General features: G+C 50.0%; 1 protein-coding gene across 2 annotated transcripts in view; it reads left to right on the plus strand.

Moving 5' to 3' along the window:
- LOC138514123 (protein NEDD1-like) overlaps nucleotides 1-26,454 on the plus strand; it is a 1,022,049-nt gene that overhangs the window by 921,400 nt on the left and 74,195 nt on the right. For both annotated transcript variants that reach the window (XM_069629422.1, XM_069629421.1), the window contains exon 12: nucleotides 25,442-25,508. In XM_069629422.1, coding sequence (XP_069485523.1) covers nucleotides 25,442-25,508 — 67 coding nt within the window. The remainder of the gene's footprint in view (nucleotides 1-25,441; nucleotides 25,509-26,454) is intronic.

Raw genomic sequence — 26,454 nt, forward strand, 5'->3', positions numbered from 1 at the left:
TAAACTGATATGGCTTCACAAGAGATAATATGTTCACTTTTCCCCTGGTGGCAATTCACGCCCCCTGTATGCAATGCAAGGAGGTGGAAGTAACACACAGTCTTCAGGAATACAATCAAATACAATACGGAGTTCAGTTCCCCCCCCCAGCAAGCTTAGACAACAGGTATGCTTTTTAAAACACAGGCCCAAAATGCTTTTAAATGTGATGGCAATGGATGGGAAAATGTGCTAACTGATTTTAATTCCCTCTAGAGATTCAGGGTGAGTGAGAGATGCTTGTTGGTATTAGTTCAGGCTCACTTTAGCAATGCTCTGAGTTATTACCAGGTTGCAAACGGATTTTAACAAAGGAAAGAATGGAGCTGCTATTTTGACAAGTGGAGAAATTGAGCCAAATCGCGGTAAATTTTGTGAGTTCGTAAATCACGATTGCGGAAAAAGTATAGGGATAGAATCACAGCTTTAAAATGAAAGTTAAACCACGTTCCTAGCCCAAACGGTTCAAGAGATACGGACGATTTAATAAAGGTAGATATTCGGATTTAAAGTAAAACTCAAAATGACAGGTGACAGTTCGCAGCTTTAGAATGACAGATGACAGTTCACAGCTTTAGAATGACAGATGACAGGATTACTAGGAGGCAGTTCTACTTAGGTTAAAATAGTTTGGATTAGATTATTTTTTACTAAGAGATTGGTCCTGCACAGTTCTGCTAGGTACTCACAATATAAATTTGAAATAGGCCTCGTCACGGATCTGGTCAACACGTCCAGCGGTGGTTCTCTCTGCTCGGCGGGTCAATCAGGCACCGGTTCTGCTCACAGCAATCCAGATCTCTGGTTCAGACCCAGACCGCTGTGAGCAGGTCTGCGGTTCCGGCAAGAGATCTTGGCACAGAATTCAAACAGCTCGCCCGGCTGTGGAATAGTTTGCAGATGATTTTAAGGATGCTGAGGCCTGCTGAGAAGAATTCTCAGTTTGTGGGTTTAGGCCCTTGCTTTCAGTTCTGAAGTAAAGTTCTGGTCTTTGGAGATTGATGGATGTGAAGTCTGGAGTCTCCCGGCAGAGCTTCCCGCAGAAAATGGAATTGAATGTCTCTACCTGTCCCAGAAGTCTCTTTTATGTGTTTTGGAAGTGGGTGTGTGTGTGTGGCATACCTAAGCCTGCCCCTCTCTACTTGTCATTGGCCCAATTCTCCCCTCTCCCATGATTGGGGGAAGGAAATGGATTGTCATCATGATGAGGTCTGTTTATGGGTCAGAGGATCCTCCCATGGTCAATTTGCCCACAAATCTATATTTGATTCAAATATATATTTCCCAGATACACAATTTGTTGAAATTACATGTACACATTATATATTCCTTATGGTCCATGCTTGTCCGCCACTGATCTTCCTGGGGGCTTGCATTAAAAAATGACAACTTTTTGCGCTTTTTGACTGGTTTACCAATATCGGACATTTAGCAAAATGTACACACATGTGCGCAAGTAGTATGGACATTAATTGATGAAGTGTCAGATTTTTAACGTGCAGACATTTGGAGTAAGACCCTATTTTCCGCTAGCAACCCCCCAGCATACACCACAGGGTCCTAACACCTCTTAAAACGTGCATTACTTATATAATTCTGACAAGTCCGTACTATGAATTATCCATCTTTTTTAAAATTATGCTCTGGCCCAGATGGGTGTGGTTTAGGTTCCAAAGCACATGGGGGGAAGCTTCTGTCTGCCCCCGCCTCCAGCTCGGGTGGCTCCCAGAGGCACTTCTCCTCCCACTTCTCCCAAGAGGAAGCCACTTTACGGCCCCCCCCCCAATATAACATTTGCCTGAGTCCAGGACAAGGCTTTGTTCAACCTCCTGCGGTGCCCCTCCCCTAATCTAATCAGAGAGGTGTCAACTCCTTTTGGTGGGGAAGCAGGATGCAGCTAGGCCTGGGAAGAGTGGCTAAGCAGGTTTCTCCTGTCGGGGGTAGTTGTCGGGCAGAATTCAGCTAAATGTCACTTTAGTTCCCAGTTTAAATCAAACTTACAATTTTTACCTATACATTAAATAATTACTTCCTTCAAGTCATTTCAGAATATAGTTTTACATTGTATCCACCTCTTAACAAGTCTTTCCTTGGTCTGGTTTGGGTTTCTCCGTTCAGTTTTACTCAAAATTCCGGTGGTTTTAAAACCCCAGCTTTCTGATAGTGGTGAGTATTGCAACCATTTTTGGGATTAAGAAAATTAATTCCCCACAGTTCTGAGTTGCTCTTTGGCAATCAGCATTGCCATTCCCAATGGTTTCAGGCTACTGTGTGTGTAGCCCAATGGTGGTTTTAGGCAGTGCCCTCCTGTGCTCACAACATAGGCAAAAATGGGTGGCAGCCTATTCTTCATGTTTTCCCTGTGCACTCTCTGGGGAGTTCTGGCCATCATGTTGTTTTCCATGCCAGTACTGCACAGTTTTATGGTAGGGCTTGGATGCATGGGTAAAAACATCCCACAGGAGACACGGCCCAGCAACGTGATACCCAAAAGCCTTGGCAATAACGTCGCCGACTGGCGAGGGGGCCTGCTGTGCTGGAAACCACCGGGTCGGGTCACGCAGGCAAAGAAACCGAGCTACATAGACTATATTAATCCAATACAAGCGACCATTCCAACCCAAGTCGCGAGAGAACATTGCCCACCCTTGATTGACACCGACGACATATGGTCCGCCACGAGAAGAAAAGAACAGGGGTGAAGAAAACTGGCCCAATGGACTCCTTTGCTAGCTCCCAGCCCATGGGGTGCTTTCCACCACATCAATGGGGGAGGACAGCCCTGCTGAGACAATGCCCGACGCTAGAGAGGATCGCCTAATAACTATGGTTCAGAATGACTTCTTAGCTGTGAATGTCAAGCTGGGCGATATTGTGGCAACAATTGGCTCTCTCAAGGCTAGAGTGGACAAGGAAAGCTCCCACATTAGAGGCTGAAAACAGGATCAGCACAAACGAAGGTGCGATAACCCAACATAGCCGGGATATAGCGCAGCTGAAGGGAGAACTACGCAAAACTCAAGCTAAATGTGAGGACCTCGAATCAAGATCTAGGAGGAACAATATCTGTATTGTCAGCATTTCAGAACCCTTCTGTAAGGAACCGATGGAGCGACATGTGGAAAGCCTGCTGAAAACACTTTTAGGCACAGAATCCTTTTCAGACCACTTTCTCATTGAAAGGGCACTGTTCGGCTACTCAACTACAGTGACAGAGACACGATCCTGAGGCTGTCCAGAGAAAAAGGTACCCTACAATATGAGGAAAACAGAGTGCACATCTACCCGGATTTTTCAACCAGTGTCCAGACACAAAGGAGATCCTACGGAACAGTCCAAGAGGCTGCTGAGACTTCTCCTCATCCCCTATGCTCTCATCTTCCCGGCGAAGTTACAAATCCAACATGGAGGCAGATTGAATTTCTTTGAGAACCCCACTGAAGCCATAACCTATATAGAGGCGCCTATGCCTATGCCCCCAAGAGATCAGGCACAGGATCAAAACATGCTACCACGACCAGGCGATGACAGACTAGGCCCAGCTGATTCAACCGGGTCTACAGCGATATCCTTTTACGGGCTGCAGAGCCCCCCCCAGTCGGGATGAATGGCTCCAACTGATATTTGTGAAAGTTGGGATCAGGAGCCTCTACTGATGGAGGCCATACAAATGCAACGAGCTACCCTCAGGAAAGTTTCACAGGTTATGGGGAAGGAACACATCATCGGGTTGGGGTTGATGGTGGGTGTTGGGGTGGAGGTTGGGCACAAAGTTTTGCCACAAGTGGCAATTGTTTAAAATCAGAGTTTAGTTTCGTCGAGCAAAGCTACAATGGCCAACGGCACTCAGAGACCAAGACACAGAATTGTACCAAAGGAAGACTATGGCGCAGGGTGATGGGTGTATAACCATTAAACTCCTCTCCTGGAACATCCGTGATCTTAATAACCCAATAAAGGCCCTGCAACATACATTACCAGGTATAACCCCCAGATCATTCTACTACAAGAGACACATGCACTTGGACAAGTTAGGCTAACTTTCTCCCGAGGTAGGGGTCCACTAAAATATTACATCGAATATTCATCCCAATCCAGGGGAGTTCTCACTCGGATACATCCGAAACTGGGTTTCCGTCTTCGTGATACCAAAATCGATGTCCAAGGGAGATATGTTTTGGTCTGGGGAGAGGTGGCAGGGCGGGAGGTGGCTATAGTTAATACATATGGTCCCAACATTGAAGATCCCTGACTTTGAGAATTATCATTTGGCCTTTGGAGCCAGGCATCTGGTTCCATTTATTGAAGATTCGGAGGATGTTTGGACGCTGGCGGAATCAAGTAGTTCTTCTCCGTTGCCGCCTAGGGCCATACTGTCCACGGTGGATGGATCTGGTTATTGCTCATTTCCGCCGACAAGATTCCTGAGAACTTGTTGGAGGGAACTATGGAAGAAAAGTAAGCGTAAGGTATGTGATAATGATTACATCCCTATCTGGTTGAATCCAGGTATTTTGCTGAATGGGAGGTCGCTATTGTGGTTGAACTGGCTCCTGAGTGGTGTACTATGGTTGAGTGATCTGATGGAAGACGGCAAATGGATCAGCTATAGAAGACTTTCACAAATTAAAGATCTCAGAGACTGTACAGTGGCTGAATACAGAAAATTGAGAGGTTTGCTGCGGAACCAGAGAACTGTTGATGGCGGTGGTTGGCAGTTATGGCTACCTGAATATAAGACATTAGGTGGTATGGCGTCCAAAGTATATAGAAATCTGAGCCAACAGTACACGCCAGCAGAGGGGTTGTTAACTAAGTGGTCTGAGGTCCTTGGCTCTGATATGACTGTGGAGAGGTGGAGGTTTCTTTGTAAAAACGTAACTCTGACATCCATTAATCTTGGAGAACAATGCCGCCAAATCAAAATTCTTAATAGAGTGTTTTGGACTCCCCAGAGACTTTATGCGAGAGGGATGATTGACTCAGAGTCCTGTTGGAGGTGTAAGCATGATGTCGGCTCCTTTGAACACTTGATCTGGGACTGTTATGAACTGAGGACATTTTGGAGGAGTGTCACTGAAAAGATTAATGAGGTTCTATTACTGCAAGAGGATTTTGATTATAACACTATCATCTTGGGTGAGGATGATAAAGTGGAAGATCTCTCTTATCCACAGAAATGCTGGTTTTTTAGGGCTACAAATTCTGCGAAATAAATTGTTTTGAGAAAATGGAAATGTGATGAGAGACCGACCTGTTCAGAATGGGTGGAGGACTTGAGGCAAGTGGCCAGGATTGAGAAGGTTATCCTTCGCAGGAACAAAAAGTTGAAATTGTTTGATATGTGGGGTGGGTTTTTGGATGACATGTGATAATAAGTTGGCCTGTTTTGCTTTTTAGATTCTGTGAAGGTTGGGGATGGATATGGGGTGTGGATTCTATGCAATGAGTTCTACGATTACAATGCTGATAAGTTTGTTGCTTGTATGTTTTCTATAAAAATCAATAAACTTAATAAAAAAAAATAAAAAAAAAAAAACATTGAAGATCCCGAGTTCTACAACACCATACATAACATGCTAACCAATGCTGAAGATGCTGCAGTGATTTGGGGAGGAGATTTCAATACAATCCTTGACACAGCCCTTGACCGGTCCTCCACTTCCCTTAGATCCCCAACTAAGACTGCATTAGCCATACGGCAGATAATACAACAAATGTCCATGGAACTACACCCCCAGGAGAACAAGTTAGTTTCTTACCTGGTAACGTTCTTTTGATGGGATGTTCGCACTTCCGGTTGACACTGGTGGCGAAGAGATCCACTTGTGGGGTTCCCCAAAGGGCAAAGATCTCCAAAAGAACTTCCTGAGCAAGCTCCCACTCATGAGAGACCGTGATCTGCCTGCTCAGAGTGTCCGCCGCCGCGTTTTCGTCTCCGGCCAGATGAACTGCCGAGATCAAAATTTCCTGCTGGATGGCCAGGAACCAGAGCTGCATCACCTCCCTGCACAGTGGGAGTGACACTGCCCCCCCCCCTTTTGTTGAGGTAGTGCATGGCCACCGTATTGTCCGTCATAATCGGGACATTCGTCCCCCGCACAGACTGCAGAAAAACCTTCAGGGCCAGCCTGATAGCCCGCAGCTCTAACAAATTGAAGTGGAGTCTGGACCGTCAGCTTGTTGGCATGAGCCCCCCAACCCGTGAGGGATGCATCTGTCATGATCATCACCGCCAGCCACGGTTGCCAAAACGGAGTCCCCTTGAACAGATTTCCTTCGACGGCCCACCACAGAAGGTCCAGGGCGACCAAGGGCGGAATCTGAACAGGGTCGGACATCCTGCCGGAGAACTACGACCACTGCATCTTGAGTGCCTACTGCAGAGATCTCATCCGCAGCCTGGCCTCTGGCACCAGAAAAATGCAGGATGCCATGAGGCCGAGCAATCTCAATAACTCGAACGCCGGGAGACTCTGGGCACGTTGAAATTTGTTCACCATCTGCAATGTGATGAGCCCTCACCTGGGGATGCAAACACTGCCCCATGGATGTGTCTAGCACTGCTCCGATGTACTGGAGCCGCTGGGTAGGTGTCGCATGAGACTTCTTTAAGTTGAGGGAGAAGCCCAGCTTGTGAAGGGAGTGGCAGGTGACTTACAGATGATCCAGGACTTGCTCGGGAGAGCGTGCCCTGATCAACCAATCATCCAGGTAGGGGTAGACATGAATTCCCCCCTTTCCTGAGATACGCTGCCACCACCATCAGTTTGGTGAAGACCCTCGGGGCGGAGGTCAATCCGAACGGCATGACCTGAAACTGAAAATGCGAGTCGCCAACCGTGAACCTCAGGTACTTCCTGTGCTTGGGATGAATCGGCAAATGAAAGTAAGCATCCTTGAGGTCGAGAGACATCAACCAATCCTGAAGTTGAAGGCCCTGGAGGACTTGAGAAAGAGTAACCATCTTGAACTTGTCCTTCCTGAGAAGCTTGTTCAAACCACACAAGTCCATGATGGTCTCAATCCTCAGTCTTTCTGCAGAATCAAAAAATAAGGGGAATACCATCCCTTGTTCCTCGCCGCTACAGGTACCAGTTCTATGGCACCTTTCTCTAGCAGAGATAGGATTTCCTGCGCAAGGAGCGGATCCGGCCTCTTCAAAGAGAGCTTCCCCGGTGGTTTGTCGTGAGGCCTCTGCCGGAAAGGAAGACAGTAGCCATGGGCTATGATCTCCAGAACCCACACATCTGAAGTAATGGCACGCCATTCTACAAGATGCTGCGCCAGCCTTCCCCCAACCGGTGAACCATGGGACATGGCCTCATGACTGAGCGGAAGCGGCTGCGGCAGTACCTGCGGGCAAAGAAGCAACTGCCCGAGCAGCTTTGGCACCTCGAGTACCTTGCTTTCCACCTCTGGTAATCCTACAGTGGCCCCTTTGACTGGCAGCTCCCCTCGATCTACCAAAGAAAGAGTAGCATCGAAAGGAACGTCCCCTCCATTGCTGTCCCCTAAGCCGAAAAGGCAGAGGTTGATGCACTGCAGCGCTAAAGGACTTTGCTGCAGCTTTGGAGGTCTGCAACCTCTCAAGGCTCTCATCAGCCTTGCTGCCAAAAAGATGCACACCATCAAAGGGCATGTTGAGAAGCCGGGACTGTACATCAGGAGCAAACCCTGACTTCTGCAACCACGCAAAATTGCGCATCACGGTGCTTGCCGCTATGGGCTGGCTGACAGTCTGCCACATCCAGACCCGACTGAACGGTTTAACACATGGCACCCTTGCCATCATGAACGAGGGCAAAAAAACTATCACGTTCCTCCCTTTCGGGAATATGTTCAGCCGCCAATGACACACAATTCCACATAGTGTGCGTGAATCTTGCAAGGGCACAAACGAAGTTGGCTGCCTTTAAAGCCATACCCCGAGAAGAAAATACCTTCTTTGCCCAGCCATCAAAGCGTTTGTTGTCCCTATCAGTAGGGATTGTAGGGTATGCATCCTGCTTTGCTGGGGCTGTAGCCGCCTGCATCACCAAACTCTTCGGAGTAGGGTGCATAGACAAGTAGCAGGGGTCACCACTGGCTGGGTGGTATTTTTTCGGGAACGACTTATTCACTGCCGGGAGACTCTCCGGAGCAGTCCAAGACGCCGCCACCCTTCTTTGTAAGGCCATGTGAAATGGCAACACCGGGTCAGTGGGTGGACCTTGGTCCAAAATATCTGTCAGGTCATCCTGCAGAAAATCCACAGGTGGAGCCGACCAACCCAGATATTCCATCACCCTCGACATGAGGCGCCTGTACGATGAGTCTGCATGCGTACCAGGCTCAGGCCTGCCAAACTCAACCTCCTGAGAGGTATCAAGACCACTGGCGTCATGCAAAGACTGACGCAGGTCTTCCAGCTGGCTATGCCCTGACAACAGGTCATCAGGAACCTCAGGAGGCACCTCTTCCTCAGACCCTTCCTCAACCTCTGAAATGTACTCCAAGGGTTGGAACAAGTCCACCCTGGGAGGGGGAACAGAGTATGGGTTGAGTATAGGCCGCACAGACTTGCTGAACGCCTTCCATGGAGCTTCCACAGCTCTCCGGGGTACCTTCCGCAAAAATTCTTCAAAAGGTGTTGAGGGCGCTGATGGGAGTGGCGTTGACGTCCACCAAGACGCCGACGACTTCGACAGCAGCTTCGAGGCCGGAGCCCCGAGCACATCCTTAGACGGCCTCGGCGTCAATGGCTTCCCTGGAGCCGGAGCTTCGAGAAATTCCCTCGACGGACATGGTGCAAATGGCGTCGATGGCTCCTTTTGAAGGCCTTACATGCTCCAACAGTCTCGGCGGCGTCGAGGACCGGGACCTCGAGCGGGCATGGTGGCGATCCTCCTTATCCGACTGGGACCTCGAAGGTTCCCGGTGATCGCGCTGACCGCCCGAGCCCGAAGGCGTGCAAGCGGTGGCTGTAGAGCCGGCTTCTCTCGAAGGCATGGATGGAACAGTGCCCTGCGACTCAAAAATCGCCATCATCTCCTTGCGGAAGGCATTCCATTCCGCCGGAGATTAATGCTTGGTGGGACAAGCAACCCGCCGTCTGGCGGAGTCCTCAGACGAGGACGGGGAAGGCGACCGATGACGGCGCTTCTGTGCATGCCTCGAAGAGGCCGAGGAATGGCAGGACCCACTCCTGGAACGAGACCCCCCTGGACTTATGCCGACGCAGAGAGTCTCCCCTCGAATCGTTGGTCGAAAGTCCAGCGGACTTGGATTTAAGGGGTTTGGAAACCGTACCCGCCGACAGCTTCTTCTTCTGCTCCCGCAAGGCCTTCAACATCAAAGACTGGCATTCGTCTGTCATCAGTGGCGTGGGTCTCACAGAGGCACCAGAGGAAGACGTGCGGGTCCATCAAAGACATCTTGGAACCGCAGCCCGACACTTCTTGAAGCCCGACTTCGGGGTAGCAGAAGACAAAGACATATTTTCGTTTAACACAACGATATTCGAAGAACCGATTCACAAGAGAGAACCGAGGCGCGCTGAGATTTCGAAGCGAACCCGTTCGTGGAAAAAGACAGAACTGAGGCTACGGGCGTCGTGCATCCTACATATAACATCTGGTGACATCTGCTGTCATAGGAGGTCTTCGAGGGAGCGTATCGACGTCATTGACGCAGGATGCATACGCGGAAAAAGTTTTCCGAAGCAGCACAGCTGTGGTAATCAATGTCATAGATGTGGAATACGTCAGAGGACACAATCCCCTCAAAAAAGCATTTCACTTTCTATTCATCAGTACATGATTCCGAATCCCGAATTGACTACTGGCTTATTAGCTCAACTCTTACAAACACGGTCCTGAACTGTGAGATGTACCCTCGCACACTCTCGGATCACTCCCCAATATCAATCACGCTAACTATTTGCAACACTACGCCGCGGACCAAACGCTGGAGAATGCCTGCAAATATGCTCAGGGACCCACACGTGTGTGAATCATTACACATCGAAATAGAGAAATTCTTCCACTTGAACGAGGGATCTGTAGACCGCTATGCCACGATATGGGAAACATTTAAAGTATGGGTGTGAGGTGCAATCATGGCCAAGTCTACTGGACTACTGAGATTTGTTAGGACAGAATTGGACACTATCGAAGCCAAGCTTGAACTACTTGAGTTTGAGTAAACCACCACACATAGCAAAGAAGCCCTGTCAGACATACACATGACACTGGCTGAATTCAATAAACTTGCTGAGAGGGAGGTCCAGTATATGGCTACCCCAGCCTGGGCTCTAAAATATGGGGAAAGCAATAAGGCAGGGAAGTTCCTGGCTCAGATGCTTAAGGCCGAGAGCTGCCATACCCCCATTGCGGCAGTCCAGACACCTAATGGGAACATGGTGAAATAGCAAGCAGGAAATCAATGACGTGTTTGCCGTATTTTACAAGACACTATACTCCAACCAAGGCACCAAAATCAGGGGAAGAGATAAGAGTATTTACATACACTTGATCTCCCAACACTCACCTCAGAAACACGAACGCTATTAGAAAGCCCCATATAGTTAGAGGAAATAACGGAGGCAATAAAGGCGTTAACCCCAGACAGGGCCCCGGGATCTGACGGTTTGGGAGTTGAACTATACAAAGAATTTCATGACATGTTCGCCCTGGCCCTGTTGAAAGTTTGGGAACAAGCAATGGAACAGGGTAAGCTGCCGGACACACTGCGGGAGGCAGTAATAACTGTTCTTCTCAAGCCCTGGCAGCCCCCACAAAACATGGGCTCATACAGACCCCTTTCACTTATCAATACTGATGCGAAGATCTTTGCAAACATTCTGGCGACCAGACTATTACCCTATATGGCCATATTGGTTCATCCCGACCAAACCGGCTTCCTACCGACTAGGTCCACAGCCCTGAATCTGCGAAGAGTCTTCAGAGTGATGGCACAAATAAATCTGAGGGCGAACGTGGTTGTAGCTTCCCTAGACGCTGAAAAGGCTTTCGACTCGGTCTCCTAGTCCTATCTATTTTTGGTTCACGAGAGATTCGGGCTGGGCCGATATTTTGTAAACTCTGTCTGACTACTCTACATGTGCCCGGGTGCAAGAGTACTATCCAACCAAACTATGTCGCCACTGTTCCAGCTGGGCAGAGGTACCAGGCAGGGCTGCCCCTTTTCCCCCATTTTATTTGCGCTCAGAATAGAGCCTATGGCTGAATAAGTGCGGCAAAACCATGCAGACAGGGGCCTCAGAATGACCGGGACACTGCAAATAATCTCCCTATATGCGGACGACACTCTATTATACATCCAAAACCCTGAGGAAAATGTAGTGCCCATTATGGTGGAGATCGAGAGATTCTCTGAGTACTCAGGATATAAAATCAATATATCTAAGTCGGAATTGTTTCGCTTACCCCCAACACTAGAGACATGTCCAACACACAAGGGTTTAAATGGTCCCCTGTACGTATTCACTATCTGGGGATCATGATATCAAGAGATAAAAGCACACTGTATGCAGACAATCATGGGGAACTATTACAATCCCTTTCCGTCAAATTACAACTCTGGACCAAACTCCCCATATCTCTTTATGGTCGAATATCGCTTCTCAAAATGGTGGTGCTCCCCAAACTACTATACCTTCTCTGTAACATACCGATCTGGCCGGGCAGAATATTGTTTACAAAACTCAACACGTTAACCGCTACATTTACATGGGGGGGGGACGGCCAGGCTGAAATGGTCCAAAATGACGGAACCTTTCGAAAAGGGTGGGATCGCGGTGTGCCACACTTCGAACTCTATTACTTAACATCGCATGCTCACTTTGCGAGCCACTGGTTCGATTTGGAGAATACAGCAGCGCATATCCCCCTGGAAAGATGTGCGGCATCCCCCTCGGACTTACGAGCAGTAATGTTTGACCCCAAACGAAAAGACTCATGTGAATATGACCCCGTGAGCACTACCACACGAGCATGGTTTAAGATATAAGGGGAAATCGATCTCATGACCCCATATGACTCAGAAGTACCGCTATGGAACTTCCCTGCGATAGCACCCACATTTGATAAGGCCCTACAGAGGGCGTGGGACCCAAAGAAACAGTTTAGAATGCGAGACATGTTCCCGGAAGGCAAGTTTTGTGAACTGGAAGACTTTATTGGGGCAGTGGGTGGGGGGCACCTTAAACATTTCAATTTCGTAGAATGAAAGCCGCCTTTATTGCCAAATGGCCCTCATTCCCAGCAGAACCACCCATACACGAATGCATAGCGGTTATGATAGAAACAGGAGGACACAGGAAAAATTTGTCCGCACTATGCAACCTAGTCCAAACACACTCCAAAACATGTAATAACATTAAAGAAACCTGGGAGCGGGACTTGGGAGTGGAACTGTGTAAAACCACTTGGCCGAGGTACTGCCAGCTTACCAAAGATGTTTCTATGAACTCAGGGCTGCGCCTAATCCAATTTAAGGTGCTAAATCAACTTCACAATACCCTCGCCAAGTTGGCTAAGTTTGTAGACAATCATACGGGAAAATTCCCCAAATGTGATGCCCCACAAGCAGACTCGTACCATATGTACTGGGCCTGCCCACTCGTGACTAATTCTGGGGGGAGTTGGTAGAAATCCTAGGAGACATCACTGCAATTCCAGCTACACCCTCCCCACGGAAATACCTATTTGGGGATATCGGCAAGGTGGCGGCAACTACTAGACGTCTGTTTACCGTGACATGTGTTGCAAACCGAAACATACTGCTCCGTTTCCAATCCACATATGTAAAGCCATAGCTAATTCAGACGAGCCACAATGGACCCTTTTACATGCTGATGCAGGTGTTAGTTTAGGGAAAGTAAGCCATTTGTCTCGGCCTTTATCATTTAATAAATGGTGAATTGTGAGAAAACTCCACCTATGTATCTGTCTCTCATGTCGGGCTCCTCACACATATAATTATGGTTGCATAATGTGTTTCCTGAAAGCCTATGATGAGGTTTTGTTGGTTATTCTCAGAGAGGTGCAAGGTCTGTGCAGCTACCAAAAATGACTTGTGAAAGAAGTCATGTGAAGAAAGGCTGAAGCTGGTTGGGGACCTGCACCATATGTTGGGGGATAGGACTACACTGATCCCTGGGACGTTTGTGTGATGTCGTTTTGTTTTATGTCACTGGCTCAAGATTTCAGCAAAGTTGTTTAAGGTTTGCATAAAATGTTTGCTTAAATCTGGCTGCTTGAGTTTCTAAATAAAGAAAGAGAAGCATAATGGTTGCCTCCTTGTCACTAATAGAATCAAGACTTTGCTATAAGCAGTTCTGGAAAATCTTCATTGTTCAGATACATTCCTCAGACTAACCAATAACAATGAAAAACAGCATTTGTAAAGTTTATTACCAGTACTATGTCCACTAAATTAATATATATATATTTCTTAACATTCTTTTATAGATTTTACCAGAAAAACAGTCAAACCAAATGGCGACAGCATTATAATATACATGGTTACAGTGCCTGAGGTATTGATAGGTGCATACAATACACTACAGTTTTAGTTTGCAAGTTGGCATGCTTACTCCTCTCCACTTAATCCCTCCACTTCCCCCAGACAGACTGCCGATAGAACCACCATAGCTTCCATTCATGTTGATTTGTCCAAGGGATCAGCCGCCCTGGTAAGCAGATAGTTCTGATAAGGGCCCCAAATGTCTCTGCGCTTGGCAAAAATCCGGAAGTGTGCGCCTGATATTCCATTTCCATGTCATGACAGTATACAATGTCCGTCATCCAGATACCCAGCTGCGGCGGGGAATCCCTCCCGCACGCAATCGCTACACCGAGTTTAGCCAGAACTAATAGCAGTCCCACAAGGTGCCTTAGATGGCCTTGAATGTCCCTTGTGTAGCCCAGCAATACCACCCTAGGGGAGCATTCAACCGTTTCTTGCATTGTGAGAAACACCTCAGCCCAGAAGTCTGCGACTGGCCTGCATTCCCAAGCTAAATGCAAAAAAGTGTAGACTTGCTGGTGTGAAGTTTGTCTGGTGCAAATATTTGAAGTGTAACAATTTGAACCGACATCCATTAAAGATACCTGCAGGTGCTAATTTTCCGCTCGCAATAAAAATGCTTTCTTTTTCACCTACTCTAGTCCATGTGCTAAGACCTAGCAGATGGACCAGAGTACATTGTTGAACAAGTTACCTTAATCCCCAATTTAAGAAAAACCTACTCCAGGCCCTATTCTTATGATGAAGCCCCTAACCGAGAACACACAAAACGAGTGCTTGTCAGAATGTCTTACAAAAAAAGCTGGCAAAAGCTATTCTAATCTTTCTCAAGGAAGGAAAGAATGAATGAAGGCAGGAAGAAGGGGAGGAGGCAGCGATGGAGTTTTGTCTTTTGTCCCCTTGTGCGGTTCCTAATACCTCATCCACAGGTGGGCTACGGCATCTTCAGCCCAATTCTGCATCCCTTTTCACCCCCTTGTGGGGCCATTGGCTTCTCAGCCCAAGGGGGGCTATGGGGTACTTCAGCCTAGTTCGGTATCTCTCTTCTGCCCTCTTGGTGGGAGAGGGTGTCTTTAGTTTCTTAGCCCCAGGTGGGCTAGGGGCTTGGTCAGCCCGGTTTGGTGTCATTTTCTCCACCTGCCAACCAGTCCCCCACAGTAGCCACATACCTTCTCTCCAGCAGCGGTACTCGCTATTTATGTATTGAACATTTGCAGGACGCCTATACACAAGTGTTTCCAAGTGCCACAAGACAAGTTGTGGGGGAGAGGAAACTTAGGAAAACAACAAAATGGTTATATTGGACTAGGGAGAATCCTACCAAGCAAGTACAAGACAAGGTGGTAAGTGCAGGGAGCTGAGGATAAAGAGGAAAGTACAGGAGTGGGGTGCCCAAATCAAGTGCTGGGGGGCCAATACGGCAAGTGCCAGGGAAAAGAGAGGGGGGTGATGAGAGCGGTGGACAGGGTTAACCAGGGTAGGGCTAGTCTGGGGAAGGGAGCCCCACGTCAAGTGCTGCCAGAGGATGCTGGGGGGACCGGCAGGGGGTGGGTTGGCCCCTGTATGACTCGGAAGGGACCAGGTCCCAGTCGCAGCGGCAGAGGGAGCATTTAGCATAGGAGGGGGAGAGGAAAGGAAGAGGAGAAAAGAAAAGTATTAAGTTTCCAGAATTTAAGAAGATCCATCTCAAGTCTGAGCGGGGTAGGGAGGAGGCCGTTCCAGAGGGAGGAACCAGCCGAGTAGAGGGACCTACCTCACACTCTCTGCTTGCAGAAACTTTTGACCTGCAGAGAGTTGGAGCCAGAGGACAAAAGGGCTCTGGCAGGAAGGTATTTATGGAGGGAAAGCTGGATGTAGAGTGGTCACAGTCCCCAGACAGCCTTATGAATGATGCATAGGGTCTTGAATTTGACCCTTGCGGTCACCGGAGGCCAGTGGAGAGATTTTAGGGCTGGTGAGTGCGGTCCCCGGGCTTGGGGCCATTGATAAGTGTTGCAGTCCTATTCTTAATTAGTTGAAGGGGGCGAAGGGAGAAAAAAGGTAGATTGAGGAATAGGCTGTTGCAGTAATCCAGCCTAGAGAGAACCAGGGCTCTGGAGACGTTGAGCTTCTGGGGGAAGGTGAGGAAGGGTAAAATACCCCTGAGGAGGTGGAGCTGAAAGTTGGACTTCTTGGTAAGGTCCGTGATGTGTGGAGAGAAAGAGATGGAGGAGAGTCCCCAGGTTTTTTGACTCACAAGTGGGTGAAAGGAGGGGACCTAAGGAGGCTGGTCAGAGAAGGCTCTCTGTCTTACTGACATTAAGGCAGTGGTCAGTGACGGAGCACAATGCCTGAATAGCAGTCAGGCAGTCCAGTATGAGAGAGGAGGGGGAGGAGGTAGAGGATGACCGCTTGAAGGAGAGCTGTGTGTCATCTGCGTAACACTGAAAATGAGCAGAGAGTAGAGAAAGTAGCAATCAAGTGGGCCAAAGGGCCAGGTAGATGTTGAAGAGCCATGCCGATAGAATAGAGCCCTGAGGGACACCAGAGGTAGAGAGTGAGGTGGAGGAGAGAAAAGGTTGACTGTGTCAAAATCAGAATAAAGATAGAGGAGGATCAGAACAGAGGATGCGTTTGAGTCCAGGTTAGAGAGCAGGTCTTCACGGGTGTTAAGGAGAGCCGTTTCCATGACTCTGGAAGCCCTAAAACTAGACTGGTGTTCATGGAGGCAGCCACCCATTTCGGTGTGGAGGGTCAGTTGGGGGGTGACCAGCTTTCCAGGAGTTTGCCCAAAAAAGGGGTGATAGAGATAGGGTGCTAGTTAGCTGGGCAAGAAGGGACAGCATACCGCTTTTTTAGCAGAGGGTGCACAAGAGAGTCCTTAAGGGGTTGTGGGAAGGAGCCAGTGGCAAAGGAATGGTTGCAGAGGTCAGCCAAGGCTAGGACAAGAGAGGCAAAGTTGTCCTTGATGGTTTACGAGGAGCAGGAGAGCGCCTGTTTAGAGGAGACTTTCATAGAGCTCTCGCCTGGTGCAATGGGAGAGAAGGAAGAAAGTATGGGGGGGCCAAGGGAGGCAAGAGAAGGGAGCTCTGGGGGAGCATATGACAGAGAGGACAGGATGCCCTGAGTTTTGGAGGAATGCAGTGCAGAGGGCCTGTGAAGGAGGAGGAGAGGAGGAGACTGCAGTAGGATTGGCATGTTCCTTGCAGATTTAAAAAAGTTCAGTTGTGTTATTGGTGGCTCCAGAGATGTGGGCTTGGACATCAGCCCCCTTCTTGGAGCATATGGCGAGACGCTATTGCCTTTGGAGTAGGCGGCAGGCCAGTTTGCAAGAGGATGATCTAGATGCCTGTAACTTTCTCTCTGCAGCTTTGCACTTGCATTTCAAAGCTGGCAAGTCAGAGGCATACCAAGTGTTGCATTTGGAGGCAGGCTTCATGCTGATCCTCGTGATGAGGGAAGATGTCCAGGGCGTTAGAGATAGAGAGATGGAGGTTAGCTAGAACATAGTCAGAAGGACAGTCAAATGAAGGGGGCGGAGGAGGGATGAAAGAGGCAAATGCAGCGACTGACACACACTTCATCAGTCGAATACCACCACTGGGGGGGTGGAGAGATATGTAGGGGTGGTAGAAGAGGGGTGGAGTTAAAGAGAGATGGAAAATACCTGTCAGAAAGGAGGAGGAGATTGGGATGAGACCCCTGGGCCAAGAACAACCTTAATGGTACGCTTGGAAGATGCAAAGTGAGCTAAGAGCACTTCCCATCTGGTGCCACCAGTAATGGGTGAGGAAGGAAAGGGGAGAGGACAGAAACCATATGGGGAGTCCATAAGTCAAGAAGAAGGAACAGCAATGAAAATGTCAGTGATAGTTAGTCTGGAGGAAGCACTGATGTAGGTGTCTGCAATTGGCAGACCAAGGTTGGATCTCAGGAGTGCTTTTTAAAATGTCTTCCTTCCAGACTTCGTGAAAGGAGGTTGGGTGATGTAGAATCAATTAAAATAGATTGGGGAGAGGGAGAGCACCATGGGGGCAGGGATAGAAATCAGCGGGTAGCAGGAGAGAGGGTTAGAAGCACTATGCAACAGTACAATCTCACCAGGTGGACAAGCAGACAAAATCAATGCGCACACTAGAAAGTCCAGAATCAAAGATCATTAACAATTTGGAAAGCATACCTGAATGCATATTTTCCAGTAAGCATTAAAAAAAAGTACAAAATGGAGGATGCACAGTTGGAGGGCACACCTGAGAATCGAAATTGTGATTTATTTAAACAGGGCATTAAGAAAACAGTAGTGGGCCTTCAGAAAGTGGCACAAGAAGATGCATATTTCAGTAGGTGCAGATTTTAGAGGTTATAGTTCAGCAGGTAGGGAAAGGCGCAGGAAACAACCAAGGCAGTCAGTGTCCAGTGGAGGTGTGTGGTCCAGGCCAATGTTACCCATGTTGCTTACCAGAGCAATTGTCAGAGCAAGATTTTGAATCGTGTGCAAAGCGTGCGATGGTCCCAGGCAGTGTTAATCAATTGGGAGCGTTGACAAATGGCAGGTGCTCAATGGAGTCGTGGCAGGGAGAAGTGCTCACTCCAGCTCCAGACAGGGACCTTAGGAGAGGGGGCCGGCTTTTGCCTAGCGGCTCTCCGGACTGGCCCTTTAGGTGGAAGTTGGGCCAATCAGTGCAGTGGCTCTAGGAGAAGGACAGGCACTCTGGTGCCTGTTAACACAGCGGCCATGATGGAATTGAGATCAAAACTAAGTTGCAATGCAGCCCAACTGAGCCCTATAATGCAGTGGGCATGCAATTCTTTTTAAATAAGTAAAGCAAAGTAATGCTGCCACAAGGATTTTGAATCTAGGCAGGCAAAATTTGAATAATGATGAGCGCTCAGTACTCGGATTCAATGACAAATACGGACCCCAACACAAAAAGCCTTTCTGGGCTTACCTCACAGAATACTGTGCTGCTCCTACAGCCTTGTGGGCCACGTGGGGATGGTTCAGGACATAGGTGGATATTTAGTGTTGGCGATGAAAGAAAAAAAAGGCATTGGTATCTGTGTTGCCTGCGGATCTGCGCCCTCCTTTCCCCTTCATGATGCGCAGTCAGTTTTTCATCTTCTTTCTCCTGTTTGAGACTTAACTGTTTGAGCGCTGGGATGTCGCTACTTTGCTGTGCTGTTCTGCTGCTTGCCCGCCTCAGCGGCCCTTGACAGCTTGGGGTCCCAGTCTTTGTCGAATCAGCAGCGTTCCTCTCGGTGCCCTTGGTCTCTGCCCACCAGGTCTTTTGTGAGATTCTTTGCTCTCCAGCATCTCTGCATGGGCCTGTGTTCCACAGTATCCGGCAGAGTCTCTCCCTATCAGCCGACTTCCTCCTGGCTTTAAATTCCTCCCTGGAGAAAAGACGAGAAGTCAATTTTTCAACTGCCTTTTCAGCAGGTGATCATGAGTACAGGTCAGTAAGCACGTCATCCACCTTAAAGGGGCCCTGTACCCTTAATATGTTCAATTTCTATATAATCAGTAAACGGTGACGGTGAAGTCTGGGGAGGGAAGGGACATGGGGTGGGGCCTGTTGGGGGTCTGTCCTTGGCCCCATGCGTGCCCACAAGCCCCCACCCTGAAAGGACCACACAGCTCACACGTCCTTCCAGTTCAGGCTTCCCGGTTGCTCTGCTGCAGCTGGGAACGCCACCGTTTATTTATGCAGCACGCGGCGGCATGCAACGTCACGCCGCCGCGTGCGCGTCCCACACGGGGCAGCGCCACACTCCTCCTTTTTCGGGAGGACACACAACTGCTTTTATTACTAAACACTACAAACCACACAACACAATAACAGCAACATTTTCCGCCCATACCCCTTTAATGTCAGCCGCCCAGGTCCCCCTTATATGGGCATAATGTCCACATGTCCCAGCACGTATTCGCTGAGGTAAGCGGGTTTCCCTCGCCCAGCCCTCTGGCATGGGACGTCCTTCCGCAGCAGTTCCCCGGACAGGGGAATGCGGGGTGCCCAAGAGACCTCCGGCGTCCTCCAGCACATCCGCCACATCCGGGTCCAGTGGTGGTTCAGTTCGTGGATCACCCAGTTTCTTAAAGAAACTGACGTTTCGGGTGACGGCAGATTTTCCATCTGAGGCCGTCACCATGGACCCCTTTACGGCTACCACGTCCAATGGCTCCGGCTCATAGTGGAGCGAGAGCTTCCCGTGGTGGTGTCTGTTTCAAATGAGCACCTCGCCTCCCGGTTCCAGCCGCTGGGGGCGAAGACCCCTTCGCAAGTTCTGCTGGTCAATCCTGACCCGTCTGTTGGCCTCAACCTGCTGGTTGTCAATTACTCCTTCTCCCGGACCTCGGGCAGTAGGCCACAGGGACATCGCCTGATCAGAGCCTCCACCGGGGCTACCCCCGTGGAGGCATGTGGGGTGGTGCGGTACACTCGCAGGAATTTGTAGAGGGCTTGTTGGAGTGGCTGCCCTTGTCCCTGGGCAATCCTGAAGGTCTTATTGAGTGTCCGCATCAGTCTTTCAGCGTCACCATTAGCTCGGGGCCACAGCGGGGATATCTTCATGTGCTGAATCCGCAGCTCACCAGGAACTCCGAGAACTGCTCACTTTGGAATGGTGACCCATTGTCTGAGCACAAAGTGATGGGGAAGCCATGGGCCGCGACCACGTGCTCGAAGGCCACCGACTCCACAAACTCCACCTCCGGGTATCGTGAGTACTCATCAACGATTACGAGAAAATGGGTGCCTACGGACGTCGACCCAAAGTCCGCATGGACGACCTCCCAGGGCCGGATCCCCCGGGGCATCGCCTCAATGTCTGGCTCTCGTTGCATGGTAGAAGCCGCCTGGCACCACACACAGGCCACCACAAAGTCATCCACCCTTCTCTCCAGTTCCGGGAACCAGACCTTCAGCCGCAGTCTCACCTTGGTCTTGGCGGCGCCCTGAATGCCATGGTGGGCAAAGGTGATTACCTCCGTTATCTTGGATTGGGGGACCACTATGCGATCACCTCGGAGTAGGAGACCCGATTCCGAGAAGGACAGCTCGTCCTTGACCTTCCACAATTGCTCGAGCCCTGTCTTCGCCTCCTGGGACCGCCCCGCCAGAGCCTCCAAGATGGATTTCCAGGAGCCGTGCTGCATTGAGTGCTTTAAGATCTGGAAGCACCCATCCTCATCCTCGGCCGCCTCCAGGTCCGACAGGGGCATTGCATTCGGCGTGGCACCCTTCACCACCATTCGAACATGGTCGTCGGCCTCCTCCGCACAGGTGTCGTACTCCTCTCCCCTGCGCACTCCAGGATGCCGGGAGAGGTAGTCTGCTGCATTATTGGCCCTGGGCCGATACACCAGGGTAACTCCATACTCAAGCAAGGCAAGCATCCACCTCTCAATCCTAGCTGGGGGCTTCGAGGATGACCCAGTCAGAATGGGAAGCAATGGCTTGTGGTCTGTTACCACGGTCACTGGACGCCCCAAGACATAGTCGAAAATGTCTGCAAACCCAGAGGACCGCCAGTGCCTCCCGCTCGATCTGGGAGTATCGTTGCTCCGTCTCCGAGAGCGACTTGCTGGCGTATGCCACTGGGCGGACGCTCCCGTTCCCGGTCCACCTGAGTCAGTACAGCGCCCAGGCCGATCGGACTAGCGTCCACAATTATCTCGGACGCTAGCGCCGGGTCGAAGAATGCCATGGTGTCCTCTGCTGTTAAGGCGCTCTTAATGTCCTCAAAAGCCGACTGCTCAAGTGGGCCCCACTGCCAGATCGACTCCTTCTTCGTCAACGCCCTGAGCGGCTCGGACCTCGAAGCAAGATTTTGAATGAAGCGCCCACAGTATGTCATCATACCAAGCAAGCTCCTCACGTCGGACACCGACTCGGGGGGGCTGTGCCTTCTTAATGTCCTGAACCTTCCTCGGATTGGGCAACACCTCCCCCCTCCTTGAACACGAACCCAAAGAATTCGATGGAGGGGCGCAGGAACTCACATTTATCCCTATGAAGGGTGAGCCCCAGTGACTGCAGCCTCTCAAAGGTCTTTCCAAGCCTCATCAGATGGTCCACCTCTGTCCTAGCGAACACCAAAATATCATCGCTGATATTAAGGACACCCTCCAGATCTGCTAGGGCGCCCCGGATAATGTTCTGAAATACTTCTGCAGCCGATGACACCCCAAAACTCAACCTCTTGTACCTGTATAGCCCATGGTGGGTGGTAAACGTTGTTATGTACCGGGACTCAGGGTGGAGGACAACCTGAGGATATCCTGCTCGAAGGTCTAACTTGGAGAAGAAACGGGCCCCTTGTACTTCAGCGATAATGTCGTCGATGGTAGGGGTGAGATGCCGCTCCCTCTTAATGGCCTTGTTGGGTAGCCTCATGTCCACACAAATCCGGACAGAGTCAGGTTGTTTAGGTTTTCTAGCCACCACAATGGGGGATACCCAAGGCGTCGGGCCCTAGACCTTCTTGATAATGTCCAGACTCACCAGATTGTCTAACTCCTTGTCCACCTGCTCCCTCAGATGGAACGGTACCCTGCGGTGCTTCAGGGCAATGGGCTGTACGCACTCATCAATGTGCAGCCTGACCGGGTCACTTGTCATCTTTCCAATGCCGTTGAAGAGGGCAGCGTACTTATCAAGGAGGTCATTGATGTCTTCCGAGTACACAGAGTACGCGAAAGTGACAATTCCGAGAGCCTCGGCAGCAGCACAGCTTAGGAGAGTGTTGTTACTCACAGGGGTCACATAGAACAGAGCCCTGATCCGGAAGCCCTCATGCTCCACACTTGCCACGAAGGCACCGTCCAGCGGTATTGGTTGTAGTCCTCCAAAAGTGAATATGTGGGCTCTCGGCGTAGCCAAGTCCGGGGGCGGGTCAAGGGCGTCATAGTGTCCCCTGGCCATTACATTGACCGACGCCCCCGTGTCCACCAGCACCGGGACCGGAGAGTGGTTAACCTCCACCACACACCTCGGCTGCCTCCTGCTCTTCCCCTTCAGGACTTCCACACTCGAAACAAAGAAGATGTTCTCTTCCTCATCTGCCTCATCCACCTGTGCCTCCTCTTCACCTTGCTCTACCTGGGCCACATTTGGTGGTTGGCTCTGGCGCGGAGTCCATGTCCGGGCCGGACCTCTCAGTACCATCACGGGCAGGGCCGCCTTGCACACCCTAGAGAACTGGTCAGGCAGGCCGCACCTGCCACATGTTCTTCCGGCTGCCGGGCACTCCGTCGGGTGGGGAAGGTCATAGCCACACTTCTGGCACGACTCCCCTGATCTTCCTGCTCTGTCCTGGGGCCCACATCAGGCCTTCTCATTCTTCTGCCGCCTCGCCACACAGCACACACCTCCTCCGACTTTATTGAGCGGAACCCCGCCTCCATCTTGCTTGCGCGAGCCTCTGCCACCTCATGACATCGGCCCAGTTCCAATATGCGGGGCAGAGTGATGCCCGGCTCTCTCAGGACCTGCCTCCTGAGCTTGCCAGAGGAGCACGCCTGAATCAACATCGTGCGCATCATGTCCTCCGCGTCCCCCCATGCACAGCCCAGGGAGAGGCGGCGCAGGCGACCATAAAAGGTATCCAGTGTCTCATCGTCCTTTTGTTTGGCCGACAGCATGACAAATCTTTCATTGTCCACGTTGGCAAGGGGCAGAAAGTGCGCAAGGAGCACCGCCTTGGCCGCATCATAGGATTGGTCCACCGGAGTAAGCGACTCAAAAATTTCCTGGACCGCAGGCCCCGCCGAGTACAGCTTAGTAGCCACCATGCTGTCGTTGTCCGTCACCTGAGCAGCCCTGAAATACATGTCCAGGTGGCCAACCCACCTCCACCGAGGCCCCATGCTGGAAGGTGGGCCCGATGCATCAAATTCGGGGATGGGCTGCAGGGCAGCCTGGGCTTGTGCCTGAGCCATGACAGGGAGTCCTTGCTGAGCACCTAGCTGTGCCACCGGCAGCACCTGGGGTGCAGGAGCCTGAACACCTACTTGCGGGGGTAGCTGTAGAGCCGCCGCTGGTTGTTGAACTGGAAGCACTGGGGGCTGCAAAGCCTGCTGATGTTGCGCCGCTTGGCCACCGTCCTGAGGAAGCTGTACAGCTACGGCAGCCTCACCCTCCTGATCATAAATGTCACTCATGGGCTTGAGCGCACAGGCACCCCCACCTAGTGCCCTGAGGGCCGCAACTCAACCACCCACCACCACCATGCAGACAAAAGCCTACCCCCTCTTCCAGGCACAGCAACAGTCCAACCTGGGGGAGAGGCGTGGTGACTTGTCCCTCGCTCACCTGGGACAGCTTCTAGCCACAAGACCCATGGAGGGGAAGAAGACACCCACTGCAGCCATCCTGGTGATGATGAAGGGGACAAAGAAGAATCCACAGCGTCCTGATGATGAAGGGGACAAAGAACGCCGTGTTTCCCCCTTGCCGTAGTCCACAGGGGTGTGGATGTTTCAAAAATTAAGCTACAATTGTGGAGTGGACTAGACAGGCCCTGTCATGTTAGTCCTTCCCCTAGTTTTCACTCGACGTCCCAAAACTGTAGTAAAATTCACAAACCAGGCATGGGCGTGCAGGTTAGTCTGCCTGCAAGCAGAATATCAAAAAATTAGACCTGTATCACCTTCACCCTCCAAACCGGAGCCAGATGAAGTTCCAAAGCCTCAGAGACAAAATGGCCGCCAGCCGCATGTACGATCCGCTGCCACGGCGTGAAACGAAACATCCGAATGTTCTGTTTCAGGGAAAAATTCGGGAATGCCTTCACCGCCGGGCCCGGGCATCCGTTGACACTCGCCGCCACTGTTGGGGGTCTGTCCTTGGCCCCATGCGTGCCCGCAAGCCCCCCCCCCCTGAAAGGACCACACAGCTCACACGTCCTTCCAGTTCGGGCTTCCCGGTCGCTCTGCAGCGGCCGGGAACGCCCCGTTTATTTATGCAGCACGCGGCGGCGTGCAACGTCACGCCGCCGCGTGTGCGTCCCACACGGGGCAGCGCCACAGGGCCCTGCCTTGGGCATTCCTTGTTGACCCCCGGGGGGGGGATCCCAGATGCCCTGACCCGTGGGGACGGTAATGCATAGCAAGCTCACCTCCCTAGATCTAAATGGTGGATTCCCTGAATTTATCACACAGCCTTAACCTCAGAGGGGTCATTATTGCTTGGGATAGTTACCGTTCCCTTACACATAACCCTCGCCTTATCCTTGGGCAATAGCTTTGGGGCAGTTTATTATCCCTCAATAACCCTTCCATCACTCTATAAGGATTAATTAAATGCCCAGAGACAGTTATGTGCTTGTGTTGTGTGCTAATTAAATGGTAAATCATTTTTTTTAAACAGAAGGAATAGAGTAACTATTTTCATAGTGCTTGCTACCCGCAATTTATGTATATTTTTCCAGTGCACGTTGTCGGTACAATTTCTCCTGTTAACCAACATTGTTTCTACTTCTGTCAAGTTTTTTATGTGGTTATATTAAATGGATTGTGTAATGCGGTTGTATTTTGCTGACAGTTTATTCTGCCTTGTCTTACGTTTGCACAATGCTCTGACATGAGCGCATGGTTTCACCTTTCAAATGACTATACATGACTACACACTTTTTTCATAAGCTTTGGACTGTTTTCTGTTCAATATGTAATGTTTTCTTAAATTTGCCCAGAGCCCACTCTGCCCTAATCCGTAAGACAATAGTAAACAGAGAATCTGTTATTTCTTTATTTCCACCAGGTTTGTGAATGTTCTATTACTAGTACCTTTTGCAAATCCAGGCTTATTTTGTTCACATCGTCTACTATCTGCAAAGGATGCTATGTTTGTTGGTACATGCTTTCAGCATTTTTTACTTTTCATTTCAGACAAACATGCCATCAAGAAATTGTACATCTTCAAGTCGAGATGATCAAGCAGTTTCATATACAGTTGGTATGTATCCAAAATGGAGACGACAGCTCAGCCTTAGACTTAAGTTATGTTTATTTATATTGCACACCAAGAGTCCTGGAGGCACGCAGGTGGTCTGCTCAGCACAGGATCTTGAAGACAACAACAAATGTGTACAGATGAAGACACCCCTAACCCTCAAACTATCCAGGCCAAGCACCGCAAACTGCTCAACCTAAACAAATATGTTTTTAACCTCTGCTTAAACATTTCCTGTGATTTAAGAAAGGTCATCTATTACCAGATGCTTGCGCCATATTTTGAATTAAGTCTTCTTTTATGCTCATTGTTGCTTTGATCATCTGGTGAGAGTTACAGTTAGGAGGTTGTAATTAGAATTATCATTTGGAGAGAGGTTTGAGGAGAAAAGTTATCTAAAGAGAAACAGTTGAGGCCGTTGGAGAAAGAGAACCAGTACCACCTGTTGAGGATGGAGAAACGCTAGTGGGGCGATGGAGCTGTAAGACTCTAGTGGTGGGAGGAGAGCAGGCTGCCTTATTACCAGAGGTGGGAGGAGTTACGAGACGGTGCCTCTTCACTGCAGGGTAAGGAGTTATGGCAGTGGCAGAGAAGATGGGACTAAACCTAGGATCCAGACCAGACATCTAAAAGGGATACTCTGAAGCCGGCTGGCTAGCTCCTTGAGAAGCTGGTTGCTGAATGCACAACAGTCCTGCTGACATCCAGAGGCATTTGCCAAGACACAGCTTGTGGAACCCCAGAAGGGTCCCACCTTGGGAGATCTCCAACCAGGTTTGAAAACTGTGCATCCCGAAGAAAAATATAAGGGTATGGACACAAACTACAAGCCATGGCCAAGAGTTTATGTACATCTTTGAGCCACTTAAAATAGGTAAAATAGACTTTTAACAATGTAGATATATGAATTGCAAACACGTGGATGTAGCCATTTATAAATCATATTTTG

This window comes from Ambystoma mexicanum, chromosome 12 (assembly GCF_040938575.1).
Source record: "Ambystoma mexicanum isolate Mex_15411 chromosome 12, UKY_AmexF1_1, whole genome shotgun sequence".
Classification (NCBI taxonomy): Eukaryota; Metazoa; Chordata; class Amphibia; order Caudata; family Ambystomatidae; genus Ambystoma; species Ambystoma mexicanum.